This window comes from Aptenodytes patagonicus, chromosome 27 (assembly GCF_965638725.1).
Source record: "Aptenodytes patagonicus chromosome 27, bAptPat1.pri.cur, whole genome shotgun sequence".
In the NCBI taxonomy this organism is placed as follows: Eukaryota; Metazoa; Chordata; class Aves; order Sphenisciformes; family Spheniscidae; genus Aptenodytes; species Aptenodytes patagonicus.
Genome location: NC_134975.1, coordinates 687,351 through 703,617, shown reverse-complemented (window position 1 = coordinate 703,617; position 16,267 = coordinate 687,351). Strand labels below are relative to the sequence as shown.

The 16,267-nt window shown below is 66.5% G+C and overlaps 1 protein-coding gene across 1 annotated transcript in view; it reads right to left on the bottom strand.

Moving 5' to 3' along the window:
- Positions 1-1,699: 1,699 nt before the first annotated feature.
- COL2A1 (collagen type II alpha 1 chain) overlaps positions 1,700-16,267 on the bottom strand; it is a 17,019-nt gene continuing 2,451 nt past the window's right edge. The window contains exons 2-50 of the mRNA XM_076360264.1: positions 16,182-16,235; positions 15,940-16,041; positions 15,754-15,831; positions 15,462-15,506; positions 15,323-15,376; positions 15,169-15,222; positions 14,967-15,020; positions 14,818-14,871; positions 14,663-14,716; positions 14,501-14,545; positions 14,313-14,366; positions 14,139-14,183; positions 13,961-14,014; positions 13,769-13,867; positions 13,527-13,571; positions 12,926-13,024; positions 11,512-11,565; positions 10,933-11,040; positions 10,784-10,837; positions 10,580-10,678; positions 9,720-9,773; positions 9,526-9,624; positions 9,389-9,442; positions 9,147-9,200; positions 8,821-8,874; positions 8,640-8,693; positions 8,477-8,521; positions 8,064-8,162; positions 7,829-7,936; positions 7,696-7,749; positions 7,555-7,608; positions 7,406-7,459; positions 7,248-7,301; positions 7,063-7,170; positions 6,864-6,917; positions 6,702-6,755; positions 5,917-6,078; positions 5,698-5,805; positions 5,194-5,301; positions 4,860-4,913; positions 4,651-4,758; positions 4,056-4,109; positions 3,834-3,941; positions 3,583-3,636; positions 3,276-3,383; positions 2,899-3,187; positions 2,575-2,762; positions 2,002-2,244; positions 1,700-1,861 (exon numbers count right to left, since the gene is read on the bottom strand). Of these exons, the coding sequence (XP_076216379.1) occupies positions 1,715-1,861; positions 2,002-2,244; positions 2,575-2,762; positions 2,899-3,187; positions 3,276-3,383; positions 3,583-3,636; positions 3,834-3,941; positions 4,056-4,109; positions 4,651-4,758; positions 4,860-4,913; positions 5,194-5,301; positions 5,698-5,805; positions 5,917-6,078; positions 6,702-6,755; positions 6,864-6,917; positions 7,063-7,170; positions 7,248-7,301; positions 7,406-7,459; positions 7,555-7,608; positions 7,696-7,749; positions 7,829-7,936; positions 8,064-8,162; positions 8,477-8,521; positions 8,640-8,693; positions 8,821-8,874; positions 9,147-9,200; positions 9,389-9,442; positions 9,526-9,624; positions 9,720-9,773; positions 10,580-10,678; positions 10,784-10,837; positions 10,933-11,040; positions 11,512-11,565; positions 12,926-13,024; positions 13,527-13,571; positions 13,769-13,867; positions 13,961-14,014; positions 14,139-14,183; positions 14,313-14,366; positions 14,501-14,545; positions 14,663-14,716; positions 14,818-14,871; positions 14,967-15,020; positions 15,169-15,222; positions 15,323-15,376; positions 15,462-15,506; positions 15,754-15,831; positions 15,940-16,041; positions 16,182-16,235 (4,089 nt within the window). The 3' untranslated portion in view covers positions 1,700-1,714. The remainder of the gene's footprint in view (positions 1,862-2,001; positions 2,245-2,574; positions 2,763-2,898; positions 3,188-3,275; positions 3,384-3,582; positions 3,637-3,833; positions 3,942-4,055; positions 4,110-4,650; positions 4,759-4,859; positions 4,914-5,193; positions 5,302-5,697; positions 5,806-5,916; positions 6,079-6,701; positions 6,756-6,863; positions 6,918-7,062; positions 7,171-7,247; positions 7,302-7,405; positions 7,460-7,554; positions 7,609-7,695; positions 7,750-7,828; positions 7,937-8,063; positions 8,163-8,476; positions 8,522-8,639; positions 8,694-8,820; positions 8,875-9,146; positions 9,201-9,388; positions 9,443-9,525; positions 9,625-9,719; positions 9,774-10,579; positions 10,679-10,783; positions 10,838-10,932; positions 11,041-11,511; positions 11,566-12,925; positions 13,025-13,526; positions 13,572-13,768; positions 13,868-13,960; positions 14,015-14,138; positions 14,184-14,312; positions 14,367-14,500; positions 14,546-14,662; positions 14,717-14,817; positions 14,872-14,966; positions 15,021-15,168; positions 15,223-15,322; positions 15,377-15,461; positions 15,507-15,753; positions 15,832-15,939; positions 16,042-16,181; positions 16,236-16,267) is intronic.

The window sequence follows — 16,267 nt, the reverse complement described above, 5'->3', positions numbered from 1 at the left end:
GGTGCTTTAGCAGGAGCGGTTGCAGCTGCGTTGCCAGCTGTGAGCGCTTAAAATTGAGATGAGGGCCCCAAAGTAGCATTTTTAAAAGGGTTTTTTGTTTTGTTTTGTTTCCCCCCCCCCCCCTCCAAATCCTTTAAAGTCGTAATTTCTCTTAATGAAAACCCGCGGTGCCCGTGCCATTAACGGACGCAGAAAGCTGAGGTGTTAACAAAAGCGCTGTCATGGAACTCGTAAACTCCCCAGCTGCCTCTTCCGTCCCGCACGTAAAGCTTGTGGGGTCGGTGGGCTGCTTTTCTTGAAGATAGTAAAAAATAATAATAATAATAATAATTAAAAAAAATGCGACTGCTGAGGCTTTTCCTCTAACTAGCCTGTTTAAGAGAAGAATTTACGTGTGTGACTTCGTACGCAACCCTAAAGGTGCAGCCGCTTTGCAAGACGTCGGTGTACGCACGCGGCGGCTGCGAGCTCCGCCGCCCTCGGCATCGCCGAAGGCATCCTGAAATTAGATCTTTACGTGCACAAAATGGGACGAATTCCGTGGCGGGGCCGGGGAGGAGGGTTAGAGGGTCGTGTGTGTGTGTGTCCCCCCTCCCCGGGCCGTGGCCGTACCCCGTTTGGGTGAGGGTCGGTCTCGGCGTCCCCCCTCCCCGCCGGCTGTCCTGGTTTCCTTTCGCTGGTGACCCCAGCGCTTGCCTCGACTCGCCCCGGTTCTGGTCAAGGGGGGGGCGATGGGACAAGAGATCCCCCTCGCAGAACCCAACGCGGCTCCCGGCCTTTCCAGATTTTTTCACTTAAAATGGGTTTTCCCCTCCTTTTTTTTTTTTGTTTTTGGCTTTTTGGGGGGTTTCTTTGCTTTTGGGGTGGTGGTTTTTTTTTTTCCCCCCCTTAGCGTCAGGTAGCCTCAACCCAGAAAACTTGGCAGGTTTGACCCAAAACCTTCCTTCACCGTGGCCGAGAGCTGGGGAGAAAGGAGTCGGACCGCAGCAACCGCCTCCGGAGAGCGACAAAAACAAAGCCCAGATCGACGTGTACTTTCCACCAAAAGGTCTTTTTTTTTTTTTTGTTGTGGTTTTTTTTTTTTTATATATCAACTGATGTTAAAAAATACAGACTTGTTTTACAAGAATAGCACCTTTTTGTTTTTGTTTTGTTTTTGTTTCGGTTGGTTTTTCTTTCCCCCCCCCCCCCTTTCCCTGTCGTATTACAGGAGCGCTCCCGCTGGCGACACACGGGGGGGGAGGGATGGGGGCGGGAGGGGATTCGCGATACCCAGATCCCTTTTTTTTTTGCAGGGAAGGGCCATCGTACCCGCCAGTTCCATTCCCACCTCCACCCGACCTAAAAAATAGGTCTTAGGGGAAGAGAATAAATAAATAAGACCGTGGTTTTTTTTTTTTTGGGGGGGGGGGGGGTGTTGTTTTTATTTCGCAGACGGCCTTGGAAAGAGGCGGTGGTTCCCCGACGGAAGGGCGTGAATCGAGGGGGGGGGGGGTCGTTGCAGCCATTCAGTGCAGAAGTCGTACGAGCGGTTGGAAAGTACTCGGGTCCTTGGGGGGGGGGGTTGCAGTTTTAGGGGGTTTTTTTTTTTATGGTATCGGGCCGGATTTTTTTTTTTTTTAAAAAAAAAAAAAACCAAAACAAAACCAAAAACAAAACCAACAACAACAAACAACGAACGAACGAACAAACACACAAATAAAACAATTCTTTTTTACAAGAAGCAGACGGGGCCAATATCCACGCCAAACTCCTGATCGGCTCCACCAATGTCCATAGGTGCAATATCTACAATGGGCAGGCGCGAGGTCTTCTGCGATCGGTACTCGATGACCGTCTTGCCCCATTTGCCAGTGTGTTTCTGGAGAGAAAACGAGGCGGGGGGGGGGGGAAAAGACGTTATGAGACGCTCCTGAGCCCTCCAAACCAACGGCAACCTCGGTTGGTTGAAGCCCCAACTCGTCGTCTACGTCTCTCGCTCGCAGGCGCCCGTGGACTTACCGTGCAACCGTCCTCCAAGACGCTGTAGGTGAACCTGCTGTTGCCCTCGGCCCTGATCTCCACGTCGTTGGAGCCCTGGATGAGGATGGCTTTCTTCAGGTTGCCCGTCTCCTCGTCCATGTAGGCGATGCTGTTCTTGCAGTGGTAAGTGACGTTCTGGGAGCCTTCGGTGGACAGGAGGCGGAGGAAGGTCATCTGGATGTTGGCGGTGTTGGGAGCCAGGTCTTCATCGCCGTAGCTAAACTGGAGGGAAGAGGCGAGACGTTAAAGCCTGCGGGTATCGCAACCAGCCGCCTTTTGAGGGGGGGCTTCCAGACTTTCTCTTCCCAGATGGCTGCAAAAATCAAAGCCCGACCGACCCAACTCCAAGCTTTCAATACGGTCCTCTAGAACAGCCAGTCCCCCCGTCCCCCCCCCCCCACCCCGTATGACGTCCATCAACATAACCCCAAGGAAGGACGTCCCAACCCTCCAACCAGACACCCAACGCCTTCCCCTGCTCAACCTCCCTTCCCCGCTCCCCGTATGCAGCACCAGCCCGGGGCGGGGGGGGGGGGGGGACACGCCGCTTACGTGGAAACCGCCGTTAATGGTCTCTGCGAACCAGACGTGCTTCTTGTCTTTGGTCTTGCTGGTCCACCAGTTCTTCTTGGGGATGCTGCTGGGGTTGGGGTAGACGCAGGTCTCGCCCGTCTCCATGTTGCAGAAAACTTTGATGGCGTCCAAGGTGCAGCCCTGGTTCGGGTCGATCCAGTAGTCTCCTGCAGCGGGGAGGACAAACGGTGCGTGAACGTGAGGGTTTTGGAGGTGAGAGCGAAGAGCGTCGTGGACCTCGCTGTCCCCTCGGGGCTGGGGGAGAGGAACAGGAGGGGAGGAGGCGGGGATGGAGGCCCTTACCGCTCTTCCACTCGGGATGGCAAAGCTTGATGTCGCGGCAGGTCCTGGCCGGGTTCTTCTTGGAGCCCTCAGGGCTGCGGATGCTCTCGATCTGGTTGTTGAGGGACTTGAGCGTGGCGTCCACCTCGACATCGTGCTGCCGCAGGCTGCCGGCGGCCTCGTCCGCCCGCATGTAGCGGATGGGGTCGGGGCCCTTCTCCACCTGACCCAGGCCAGCGAAAGCCGACATGTCGATGCCGGTGCCCGGGGGGCCGGGAGGACCGGGGGGACCTGGGTTGCCGGGAGGACCCTACGGGAGGAAGAAGATGCAATCCTGATGGGCCGCTCTGCGAGCTGGACCCCCTCGCTTCCCTCCCACCGCCGGCCTTTTTACTCACCGCAGGACCTGGTTCGCCGCTTCGTCCACGGGGGCCGGGAGGACCGATGGGGCCGGGCATGCCGTTGGAGCCATCTTTGCCAGAGGGGCCGACGGGGCCGGGGGGACCCTAGGAGAGAGCCCCAAAGTTGGGAGGGAGGGGGGGGGGGGGTCGTCAGGTCGTTGCAAGAAGGCAGGGAAGGTGCTGGGGAGCCGTTAGCTCCTGCCGTTAGCGAGCGAGGCAGGCGACCCGGGGCGGAGGGGGGGGCTCGAGGACGGAGGTGCCTCCTTTTCCTCTCGTCTCCCCAAACACCACGGGCAGGACTTACCCTGGGACCGGAGGGACCCGCGGGACCAGCAGCACCTTGGTCTCCAGAAGGACCCTGAGGAGGAAGCGAGGGTGGACGGTTACAGTTCCACGTCCAGCATCGAGGGATGCTCGGCCTTAGCAGAGCCTTTGCAGGGGCTCAGGGCTCCCTCCGCGGCTGCAGGGACCCCAAAGGAGCCGCATCCAGCTCCGCGGCGAGATATGGGGGGGGGGGGGGGGGCTGAGTGCTGGGGTCCCAAAAACAACACTTACGGGTGGTCCGGGAAGACCCTGCAGACCGGTGAAGCCACGGTGGCCTTTCAGCCCTCTCTCTCCAGCCTCTCCCGTCTCACCCTTGTCACCACGAGGCCCTTGGGGACCCTGGAAGGGGAGGAGGGGACATGTCAGGCTCAGGGTGGCAGACCCCCCACCCAGTGCGCCCCAGGACCCCGCGCATCCCACACGGGACACTCCGACGGGCCCAGCATCACTCACCGGCATGCCTCGAGCGCCAGCAGGACCGGAGGGACCCATGGGACCTTGTGCACCCTGGGGAGACAAAAGAGGCGAGTCGAAAGGGGCCAGGAGCACGGGACGCCGAGGGGTGCCCTGGGCCTTCGGGGGTGTCCGAACTGACCCCGCTGCCTCCGAGCTGCCCTGCTCGCAGCACCGGGAATCGGCAGCCGCCAGTGCCGAACGGCATCTTTAAATAACTCTCAGCCGGAGCATCCGCGCCGAGTAACGATCCTTGCAAATAAATAACCCTGGCAGATTTTTCCCTGGTTAAGCCTCCCGGTGCTTACAGCTCCCCGGGCAGTGCTTGCGCGTAGGCAGAGCCCGAACTGGGCTCTTGACGCTCGTGAATCCTCGGGAAGATGCTCGGAGCCGCTAACGGCACCCGGGGCACCGCCGAATTAGCGGCAGCCGCTAACCGGCTCTCCCAATTACTCCGAGTAGCTAATTGCTCCCGGGGGGGGGGGGGGGGGCACTGCTATTTCTTCATTTATCCGCGCTCGGGGTGGTTCCCGTCTCCCCCAACAAGACCTCAAACCCAACGAGCCGTTTCCCTCGCCAACGTGCCGGCACTCACCGTCTCGCCTCTGTCTCCTTGTTTGCCGGTGGGACCGACGGGGCCGGGAGCGCCGGGGGCGCCGGGAGCGCCGGGGGCACCCACGGGACCGGTCTCGCCACGATCGCCCTGCGCAGAAACAAGGGGATGGTCAGACCCGTGGGATTTTTGGCCGGGACGAGAGGCTGCGTGGGTAGCGAGTGCCGGGGCAAGCGCGCGGGCAAGCTCACCTTCACGCCGGCTGCGCCGTCTCTGCCGGGGGGTCCATCAGAGCCGGGGTTACCCTGGGAGAAGAAGAGGAGAAATTAAGTCCTGACGCTGGGATGGAGCAGGACGTGCGCAAACTCCCCTTCCGAAGGAAAAGAAAAAAAACCACCACCGGCGAAAAGGCGCCGGTGATTGCCAGAAGCCGAGTTACGGTGCAGGGCTCTCCGGCTGCGGGATCAGCGATGTCCAATGCTGCCGTTGGGGTGACGCTGGGATGATCCCCAGCCCGGCACGGACGGAGGCACCGTCCCGCTTCGCCCCCCCACCACCCCCACCACCCGCCGGGGTGCTGCCTACCTCGCGCCCAGGTTCGCCGGCGGGACCCGTCAGACCGGGGGGACCCACGGGACCGGGGGGGCCGCGGTCGCCCGCAGAGCCGGGTGCTCCTTGTTTCCCAGGTTCGCCCTAAACGAAGGGAAAATAAAAGACGACGCGTGTTGGGCGGGAGATCCCAGCACAGCCCTTCAGCCGGCACTCGCCTCATTTGGAGGCTGCCAGACTCCTCTGCCCGAATAAGCATCGGTTATTGCCCAGCCCCGACGCCGCTGGCACCGGCGGCTCCTGGTAGCTTTACAAAACCCCAAACCGCACCCAGGATTAGGGTCCCTGGGGCGCTCGAGCTGCACCCAGGGCTTCAGCAGCCTCTGAGGTACCGCGCGGGCTTCAAAGCACCCAAATTCACGGTGCTGAGCTCGGGAAAGCCAAGCTCGGCCGCTCCGACGGCTCTCGGCAGGGATGACGCCGCTGCCGGGCGCAGGGGGGGTGGAAGGGGCTGAGCCCAGGGTAGGGGAGAGGACTCACCGATGGCCCCGGCAGCCCGGGGAAGCCTCTCTCGCCACGCTGTCCGGGAAGACCGACGATGCCGCGCTGTCCTGCCAAACCTTGGGGACCGGGGGGACCGTCAGGACCCTGTGGGGAAGCAGAGGCGGGGGGGGGGGAGGGGGGGGATCAGACCCGGCGGGGTGGTGGCACAGCACCAAATGAGCATGGAGGGAGGTGCCCCCCCCCCAAAAAACGTACCGCAGGGCCATCCTCGCCGGGTTCGCCTTTCTCGCCAGGGGGACCGGCAGGGCCTTGGAGACCGGGGTCACCAGCACGGCCCGGAGGACCGGCGTCACCACGAGCACCCTTGGGACCATCTTTGCCAGCAGAGCCGGGGGGACCGGGGGGGCCTGGGTTACCCTGCGGGGGGGGAGAAGACGGGGTTAGTGTAAATGGAGGCGGCTTTTCCACCTTCATCGCCCGCATCCTGGCGCCGCTCGGGGCTGCGGGTCGGCTCCTGCACTTGAAGACCCTCAGAAAAAAGCCCTTTTTTATGGGCTGATGAACCGCCCGGTGTCGCCCGGGGGCTGTTTAGCTCGGGGACCCTCCGCTACTTGGCCCCTGGCACGGAGCAAACAGCATCTCCCGAGCCCCCAAGCCTGGGGGTAAGCGATCCTGCCTGCTCCCCTGAGCGATCCCGCCTGCTCCCAAGTGATCCCGGCTGTCCCCCAAGCCATCCCAGCTGCTCCCAAGCGATCCTGGATGCCCCCCAAAATGATCCCGGCTGCTCCCAAGCGATCCCGGCTGTCCCCCAAGCCATCCCAGCTGCTCCCAAGCGATCCTGGATGCCCCCCAAAATGATCCCGGCTGCTCCCAAGCGATCCCGGCTGTCCCCCAAGCCATCCCAGCTGCTCCTGAGCGATCCTGGATGCCCCCCAAAATGATCCCGGCTGCTCCCAAGTGATCCCGGCTGTGTCCCCCCCTGTCCCCCCCCCAAGCGATCCCAGCTGCCCCTGAGCGATCCCGGCTGCTCCCCGACTCACATTAGGGCCAGGGGGTCCCACCCGGCCGGCGGCGCCGGGGAATCCGGTGGCTCCCTGGGGGAAGGAGAGGAGAAAGGCGGCTCAGATGCTGCACTGCACTCCCCCCGGCCGCCCCCTCCCACAGCCCACCCCCCACCCCCACCCCCCACCCCCAATACTCACAGGGGGACCCTGAGCACCCCGGGCTCCTTTGGGACCAGTTACTCCAGTTGGACCCTGGGAAGAGGAGGAAAACGGGTTAGAAACGTGCCGGGGGGGGGGGGGCTGCAACACGCCTGCCAGGCGATGCCCCAAATTTCCCAGGGATAGGGACCCCCGCGGGGTTCGCCCCCCCGTTTCGGGGTGCCCCGGCTGTACCCACCTGTGGGCCGGGTGCGCCGGAGGGACCTTGGGGACCGGGAGCGCCGGCATCACCCTTCTGCCCGGGCTCTCCTTGTTCGCCTTTGGCACCAGGTTGCCCATCGGCGCCCTGCGGGGAAGGGGCCGCCGTGAGCGGCTTGAGCCGACGCTGGACCCGTACCGGGGTGAACGGGGCCAAATACTCACCGGGGGGCCGGCAAATCCGGCGGGACCAGGGGCACCGGGCTCACCGCGCTCACCCTGAGGGAGAGAGATGGGAGTTAAATGGAGGGGGGGGGGAGCGGGGAGCGAGGCCAGCGGTGGCACCGCCAGCACCTGGGGGGTTGCGGGGGGATGGCACTTACGGGGGCACCGCGGGCACCGGCAGCACCGGATGGACCAGGAGGGCCGGATTCACCCTGGAAAAGAAAGGATGGAGAATTGGGGGTGGGGGGGGGGCGTGGATGGCATCTCCCTCAGTCGGGAGCAGCCGAGGGGCTGCCCGGGCTCTCACCTTCTCGCCGTTGGGGCCAGCAGGGCCGGGGGGACCGATGGGACCCGTCAGACCCTACGAGGGAGAGACAGATGAGGATGAGGCCGCCACGAGCATCCCTCGCCGGCCACCCCGCTCCCGCCGCGTCCCCGTCCCACTTACGCGTGCGCCGTCCTTTCCGGGGGCTCCCTCAGGGCCCTTCTCTCCGACGTCTCCCTGCGGGGCGAGATGGAGGCGGTGTGAGCTGAGCTGAGACCTGATGCCGCTCGGGACACCTCCGGGACCCCTCACTTACCCTGTCTCCCTTGGGACCGGCGATGCCGGCTGCTCCTCTCTCACCGGGCATTCCCTGCAGTCCCGGGGGACCCTGGGCGCCGTTGGGGCCGGCCGGTCCGGTTGCACCCTAAAGCAGAGCGAAGGTGCAGTTATTGGGGGTGCCAACCCACCGTGTGCAGACCCCCAGCCTCACGGCTCCATCGGTGGCACTGAGCCCCGTTCCCCCCCCCACCCCCACACCCCTTGTCACCCACCTTGGGTCCGTCAGTACCCGGCGTGCCGGGGAGCCCACGGGGACCTTGCAGCCCTTGTGCGCCAGGAGAGCCACGTTCACCGGGGAAGCCACGTTCACCCTGGGGTCGGGGGGGGACGACACACAGCGTTAGGAAGAGGCCACGGGGCCACAGTGAGGGCCACGGTGCCCTTTGCACGGATGTCCCCGGGGACGGAGGGCAGAGCATCCATCCCGCGCTGCCCCGAAGGGACTGGGATGTACTGGGAGGAGAGGGAACGGGCTGCGGCGGAGGCTGAACCGTTGGGACTGGGGGAGGCGATGGCCTTGGATGGGGGCGGCCAGGCTCCGCCGACCCCCTCGAGCCCCTCAAAATCCCCCGTGGGACAGGGAGAGGCGTCCTGTCCCCGCAGCCGGGGGGACGGTGATACTTACTCTGGGACCGACGAGACCGGGGGCACCAGCTTCTCCAGGAACACCCTGCGGCCGGGGGGGGGGGGGGGAAAGAGTCAGGGGTCAGTCCCGGGGGCTGCCGGGGGTCCTGTCCCCTCCTTCGCAGCCGGGGGACGTCTGGGAGGAGGGAAAAACGGGGCCTCACCTGATCTCCAGGTTTGCCGCTCTCTCCGGGGGGACCTGGTGGCCCGGGCAGGCCCTGGGAGGGGAAAGCAGCGGCATGAGCATGGCGGCAGTGAGACCCTCGGGGACGGGGGGCTCAGGGGTCACCCACGAGCATCAACCCGACCCCAGCACCCCAAACCTCACCCCTTCCATGTGCTCACCTGGAAGCCGGAGGGACCGGGGGCTCCTTGCTCTCCCCTCTCGCCCGCGGGACCCTGCGGGAAGGACAGTGGTGAAGGACCCCGAAAACTCCTGGGGTTCGGGCTTCACCCACCCCAGGATTTTGGGCAGAGCCGGAATCACGGGGGGATCCCGAAATCCCCATGCCCCAACACCACGAGGGCCGGGGACCGTGGAGGATCCATCCCCAGTAGACCCGGGGTGGTCCTTTGCCCAGCTCCGGCGGGGCTACAACCCCCGACCCCCCCCCCACTCCCCCCATTTCAAGCAGGTTTTGGCCCTGGGTGGACAAGGCTGTGACACTCACGGCAGGTCCCGGGGGGCCAGCAGCTCCCGTCTCACCGTCCTTGCCAGGGAGACCCTACGGAGGAGAAAAACCACCCGGTGCTGAGCTCCAAGAGCGATGCTGCAGATCCCGCTTCACCCTCCCAGCCCTTGTGCCTCAGTTTCCCCACCCGGAGACTGCAGATGCCTCAGGGGACTGCGACGCTGGAGCAACCCCAAGATGTGTTTTTGGGGAGGGGTGGCAAGGGAACGAAAACAACTCACCCGCAGCCCCGGGGCACCGGGGAGTCCTTTCTCACCGGCTTTTCCAGGCTCGCCCTAGAGGGAGGAGAGATGCAACGGTGATGGGCTCCGTGCCCGGGCCGCAGCCCCGTTTTGGATAGAAATCGGTTGATACTCACGTTAGCACCTTTGGGACCGGGGAAACCCATCACTCCGGGCTGGCCGCGAGCACCCTGCGGGCCGGGGGGGCCGGGGCGGCCGTCCTCGCCGGGAGCGCCCTGCAGGGGAGGGGGACGTCAGCGGGGACCGCACCGGACCCCGGCATTCCCCCCCCCCCCGGGGCCGACCGCCCCCACCACGGAGCATCACTTACGGTTGGGCCGACTTTGCCTTGAGGACCAGCGTCGCCTGGGCGGCCGGTGAGACCCTGCGGCAGAGCGAAGGAATTAGGGGGGTGGGGGGGGCGCAGAGCGGCCGGCCGCGAGGCGGAGGGACGCTGGGGCACCCCATCCTGCCCGGCTCCTGGCCGCTGCTCTGGGCCTGGAGCTCACACAGGGGGCACGGGGGTCTGCCTAACCCCAGGAGCGTGGTGGCTGACCCCAAATACATCTTCGCTCGCCCCAAAGAGCGTCTTTGCTAACCCCAAATCCATCTTAACTAACCCCAAGGAGCATCTTCACTAACCCCAGGAAGAATCTTAACCCCAAAGAGCACCTTTGCTAACCCCAAATGCATCTTTGCTCACCCCAAATGCATCTTTGCTCACCCCAAATGCATCTTTGATAACCCCAAAGAAGCTCTTAATTAGCACCGGAGAGCAACTGAACCGACCCCAAAGAGCATCTTAATGCCAAAAAAGCATCTTGGCTAACCCCAGATGCATCTTATCGACCCCAAAAGCACCTCACTGATCCCGAATGCACCTTAACTGACCCCAAAAGCACCTTCACCGACCCCAAAAGCACCTTCACCAACCCCAAAAGCACCTTCTCGACCCCAAAAGCACCTTCACCAACCCCAAAAGCACCTTCACCGACCCCAAAGAGCCTCCTCGCTGACCCCAGCAGGTCCCACCAGCGTCACCACCGTCCCCACGTGCTCCCGCCCCGGCTGAACCCCCCCTTCAGCGCAGCGGGGAGCCCCCCCCCCCCCCCCAGGGCAACCGCCCCCCCACCCCCCGTTCTGCCCCCTGAGGGAGTGCAGGATCCGACCCCCCCCGCCCCCGGCTCTTACCCTGGCTCCGGGCAGTCCGGGCTCTCCGGGGCGCCCGGGGTCGCCGGTGGCTCCCTTGGGACCCGCGAGGCCGGCGGGGCCACGCTCGCCCGGAGCACCCTGTGCGGGGCGGGAGGGAGGGGGGAGAAGGGGTGAGTTTGGGAGCTCAGGGGGTGGTCACCCCCCCTCTGGACCCCCACCCCACCCGTGACCCTGACGTCCCACCTTGGGTCCAGCCAGCCCGTCCTGCCCAGGGAAGCCGCGATTGCCGGGAGCACCCTATGGAGGAAGAGGAGGAGGAGTGAAATCATGGGGGGGGGGAGGTTTTGGGGGGGCAGCAGCTCGCTGCGGGGGGTGCGGGGGGGGCCACGCACCCTCTCTCCAGGTGGGCCCACGGGGCCGGCAGCACCGGGTTCACCGCGAGCTCCTCTCTTGCCTTCCTCGCCAGCCGGCCCGGGGGCACCTTGGGGTCCTGCGGGTCCCTGAGGAAGAGGAGGAAAAGGGGGTCACGAGGAGCCTTCCTCCCCCACGGTGCGCCGGGGGGCGGGGGGGGGGGGGGGGAGGCCTGCCTGCATCCCCCCCCCCCAATAAATCACAGACCCCAGGGGTGCCGGGCAGGAGCCCCTCGCTGTGCCACGTGTCCCGCCGGCGCCGGGGCTCGGCGGCCGCCGCGGCGGGGATCCAGCCCTGCGCATTGAGGCTGGTTAATGAAGCGAGGGGGGAATGTCCCCGGCGGGGGGGGGGGGCGAACACAGCGGCTATTGTTCCCCCGCGGGAGGGGGGACGCTGCCCCTCGAGGGGCCTCGTTAGGGGAAGAGGTTCGTTAAGACGCCGACGAGACACTCCGGCCCCGGATGGGGAGCGAGGGGCCGCGGGACGGACCCCCGGCTGAGGTGGGGGGCGGGGGGCGGGGGGGGGGGGGGGTGCTGGATGCGGCCCCCCCGCGGACTCACCGTCTCGCCCTTCGGTCCTTGTTCGCCTTTGAAGCCCGCGATGCCGGGTTCTCCCTGGGGAGCGAGAGGTCGGTGGGGGACTGGGCGGCAGCGTCCCCATGGCTGTCCCCGACCCCAGGCCCCTCTCCAGGCCACGGCCCCATCCCTGTGTCTGTCTTCTTGCTTGGCCCCATCCCTGTCCCCATCCCTGTCCCCAACCCAGCCTTGTCCTCACCTTCACTCCCATATGCCTTCCTGGCCCCATCCCTGTCCCCATCCCCCTTCCCGTCCCCATCCTGGCCCCATCCCTGTCCCCATCCCCCTTCCCGTCCCCATCCTGGCCCCATCCCTGTCCCCATCCCGTCCCCATCCCCTCTCCTGTCCCCATCCCCTCTCCTGTCCCCATCTTCATTCCCATCCCCAATTCCTGCTTCCAACCTTGTCCCCAAGCCCACCCCCATTTTGTCCCCACCCCATCCCTGTCCCCATCCCCGTCTCCTTTCCTGTGCCCATCCTCATCCCCGTCCCTTCTTCCTGTCCCCATCCGCATCCCTGTCCCCAGCCCATCCCTGTCCCCAGCCCATCCCTGTCCCCATCTTCATCCCCATCCCCGTCCCCATCCCCTTTCCTCTCCCCCACTCCTGCCCTCATTCCTGACCCCGATCTCAGCCCTATCCTTGTCCCCATGCCTGTCCCCATCGTCATCCTTGTCCCCATCCCTTTCCTCATCCCCATCTCCATCCCAGTCCTTTTATCTGACCCAGTACCCAACCCCATCCCTGTCCCCATCCTGTCCCTGTCCCCATCCCCATCCTCATCCCATCCCTGTCCCCATCCCGTCCCTGTCCCCATCTCCATCCCGTCCCCATCCCGTCCCTGTCCCCATCCCGTCCCTGTCCCCATCTCCATCCCGTCCCCATCCCGTCCCTGTCCCCATCCCCATTGTCATCCTGTCCCCGTCCCCATCTCCATCCTGTGCCCACCCCGCCCCTGTCCCCATCCCGTCCCCATCTCCATCCCGTCCCCATCCTGTCCCCGTCCCCATCCCCATCCCATCCCCATCCCGCCCCGTCCCCGTCCCCGTCCCCATCCCCATCCCGCCCCATCCTTGTCCCCATTCCCTCCCCGTCCCCATCCCCATCCCATCCCCATCCCGCCCCATCCCGCCCCGTCCCCATCCCCTCCCCATCCCCGGTGGCCCCTTTGGGGACCAGGAGCAGGTGACCCGGGAGTGACCCAAGGGCAACTGGGGAGGGGACCCGCAAGGATTTGGGAATGGGGGCGTGGCCTGTGGCAGAATGGGCGGAGTGTGTTACAGAGTGGGTGGGGCCAGGTGGCAGTGGGCGGGGTGTGCTGGCAGTGGGCAGGGCCAGGTGGCAGTGGGCGGGGCCAGGGCCCCGGTCCCCATCTCGGGGGGCTGTCGGGGGGCTCTTACCGTCTGTCCCTTGGGTCCCAGCGGGCCGGTGGCACCCTGGGGTCCGGGCGGGCCGCGGGGGCCGGGGAAGCCTGGAGCGCCGGCGATGCCCGGGGCGCCCTGCGGGCAGCCGGCTGACGTCAGGGGGGCACGGCACGGCCCCGTGTCCCCCGACGTCCCCATGTCCCCTGTGTCCTCCCGCCTCCCACAGCGTCCCCGGTGTCCCCCACATCCCCCAGCATCCCGCATCCGCCAGCATCCTCACATCCCCCAGCATCTCGTGTCCCACAGTGTCCCCGCGGCCCCCAGCGACCCCATGTCCCCCAGCGTCCCCCAGCATCCCCCAGCATCCCCCCAGTGTCCCTCAGCATCCCACATCCCCCAGCATCCCCATGTCCCCTTGTCCCCCAGCGTCCCTATGTCCCCCAGCATCCCCCGATCCCCCCGCATCCTCCCGCATCCCCCTGTCCCCCATGACCCCCAGGGTCCCCACGCGTCCCCACGTCCCAGCTCAGCCCTCGGCAGCCCTCCCCGCCCAGGACCAGACCCCTCCCGAGCCCCGGCCCCCTCCCCCAGGGACTCAGGACACCCTGTCCCCGTCCCCGTCCCCAGCCATACTCACCGCTGAGCCCTTTGCGCCGGGGATGCCGTCAGTCCCTGGGTTACCCTAAAAGAAGACACCGCTGAGCCTGGCTCTGCCCTCCCCGTGCCTCAGTTTCCCCCACTGCCAAGCAGAGGATGATCCCTTCCCGCCCCCCGGCTCGCAGGATCAGCCCCGTCCCCATGGCTCCCAGGCCAGGGGACATGCGGGGACAAGCCACCGGGGGGGGGGGGACAACACACACAGCAAGTGACAGCACTTACGGGGGCGCCAGCAGGGCCAGGAGAGCCGGGGGTGCCGGATTCACCGCGGGGGCCCTGGGCACCCTCGGGACCTCGTGCGCCGGTGGGACCTGCTTCACCCTGGAAGAAGGAAAGACAGAGTGAGGGGAGGGGGGGCAGCAGCCGGTGCCGTGCCTCAGTTTCCCCTGCTGGAAGCAGCCCCTCCCCCCTTACCTTCGAGCCGGGGGCGCCAGGGAAGCCGGGGGCTCCGGCTGGGCCGACAGGTCCCTGGGGGCAAGAAGAGTGTGAGGGTCTGCCCAGGCTTTGGGGGGTCCCGGGGGACCCCGCTGTCCCCCACGGGGTGACATGGAGTCCAGCAGCCCAGGAAGGGGCCGAGCAGCCTTTTACTTACAGGGGGTCCAGCCGGGCCGGGGAGACCGTCGTTGCCACGAGCACCCTGGGGGGAGACGGCGGCGGGAGTCACGGGGGGCACTGCGGGGGGGCGGGGGACACCCTCCTGCCACCGGGGTGCCACCGGGGGTGCCACCGGAGTTGCTACTGGGGACCCAGGCGGCATCACACTCACCGCAGCGCCGGAGGGGCCGGGACGTCCTCTCTCTCCGGGCAGCCCGCGGGGACCCTGGGGGGGGGGACACACACGGCGGTGGGTCGGGCTCTGCGGTGCCCAGCCCGGGGCTGGGGGGTGGGCAATACCCCCCCCCCCGCAACCTCCCCCGTGCCTCAGTTTCCCCCTTTCCCAACCCAAAGACTCACCATGGGGCCGGGGGAGCCGTTCTCGCCAGGTGAGCCGGATTCGCCCTGCGGGGAAGGGCAGAGAGGGTGAGCCCCGGCGTGCAGCACCCTGCCAGCCCCGACACCACGGGGATGGTCGCCCTGCCAGCCCCGACGCCACGGGGATGGTCGCCCAACACTTACCTTGGCTCCAGGAGCCCCCGCCTCGCCCTTGGCACCGTCCAAGCCGGGGTAGCCCTGGGGACAGAGAGATTGGGCGGGGGGGCAGTGTCTCACCCTCTGTGCCACCGGGTGACGGGGACACCGAGGGTGCAAAGTCGGGGGGGGGACACACTTACCCGGTGGCCTTTCACTCCGGGGAGACCGGGTGTCCCGGGGAAGCCACGAGCACCCTGTGAGCAAGCGGAGAGAAAGCTGGTTGGGGGCGAAGGAGGGAGACAGGGGGCTCCGTCCCAGGGGGGCCGGATCCAGCCCGGCGCTGCCTTACCTGGGGGCCGGGGGGGCCGCGCTCGCCGGATTTGCCGGGTTTGCCAGTCTCGCCCTGCGGGGAAATGAGATGGGGGGGCGGGGGGGGGGGGGGGGGGGGGAATAAAATCACCCTTTGGCTTCTGGCTGGGGCCATTGCTGCAACGAGCTGCCCGTTCTCAGCCGGGGTTTGCCGGCCGGTGCCGGAGCAGCAAAGGACTCACGTCATCGCCAGGTTTCCCAGGAGGTCCCGGAGGTCCCCGGGGACCCATCGGACCCTAAAGGGGACAGAGAGGCAGCGGGTGAGTGGGAGCTGGTGGGTGGCATGTCCCCAAGGTGTGGGGGTTGGAGGGGGACGAGGCAGGGGGGGACACTCACAGCAGCGCCGGGCTCGCCGGGCTCGCCGGGGTTGCCTTGAAATCCTTGGGGACCCTGGAAGGGAGACGGTGGCATATCAGCGGGGTGGCAGGGTGCCCACCCAGAGACCCCCGAGCCTGGCGGGGGGGCGGGTACTTACGGGAGCACCGGAAGGTCCGGGGGGGCCGCGGGGTCCCATGGGGCCCTGGGGGGAGAGACAACAGTGTCATGGTGGGAGGGCGAAGTGGCCGGCCCCCCCCCCCCCCTCCATCATCTGCCAAACCAGGTGGGGTCCCCCCAAAATGGGGACGGTCCCCATCGTCGGTGACGCAGGGTCCCCCCGTGTCTCAAGACGGGACCCGCTGCCATGTCCCGCTGGGGGGCGGGGCGGGGCGGGGCGGGGGGGGTGTTTGGGCGGGTCCCTGGTCCCAGGGTGGGGGGGGCCCTCTTACCATGGGTCCCTGCATGACGCCCATCTGCGCGCCTCCGGCCTTCTCGTCGAAGCCGCCCGCCATCTGAGCCGCGAAGTTCTGCAAGGGGAAGGGGGCTGAGCACGCCGGCCGCCCCCAAACCCCCTCCTTTCGCCCCCCCCCCCCCCCCCCCCCCCAAAAAGAAAAAAAACCCACCCCAATACTCACCCCGCCGAGGCCAGGGGGGCCAGGAGGGCCGGGGGGGCCGGGAGGGCCGGGATTTCCAGGCGTGCCGGGTTCTCCATCCCTGCCCCGGGGGCCGGGAGCACCCTGTCGGGGGGGGGGGGGAAAGGGGGGGGGGGGGTGTCATCCGTGCGGCGAGCGTGTCAGTTCCCTGCAGCACCCCACTGGCGCCGGGGGGGGGGGGGGGACACGGGACTCTTTGTTGGGGTGGGGGGGTACGCTCTCACCTTCTCCCCTTTCTCGCCGCGGTCCCCTCGTTGTCCCTGCTCGCCTGCTGGGCCCTGCGAGAAGAGTCGGGGGGGGTCAGCTCTTC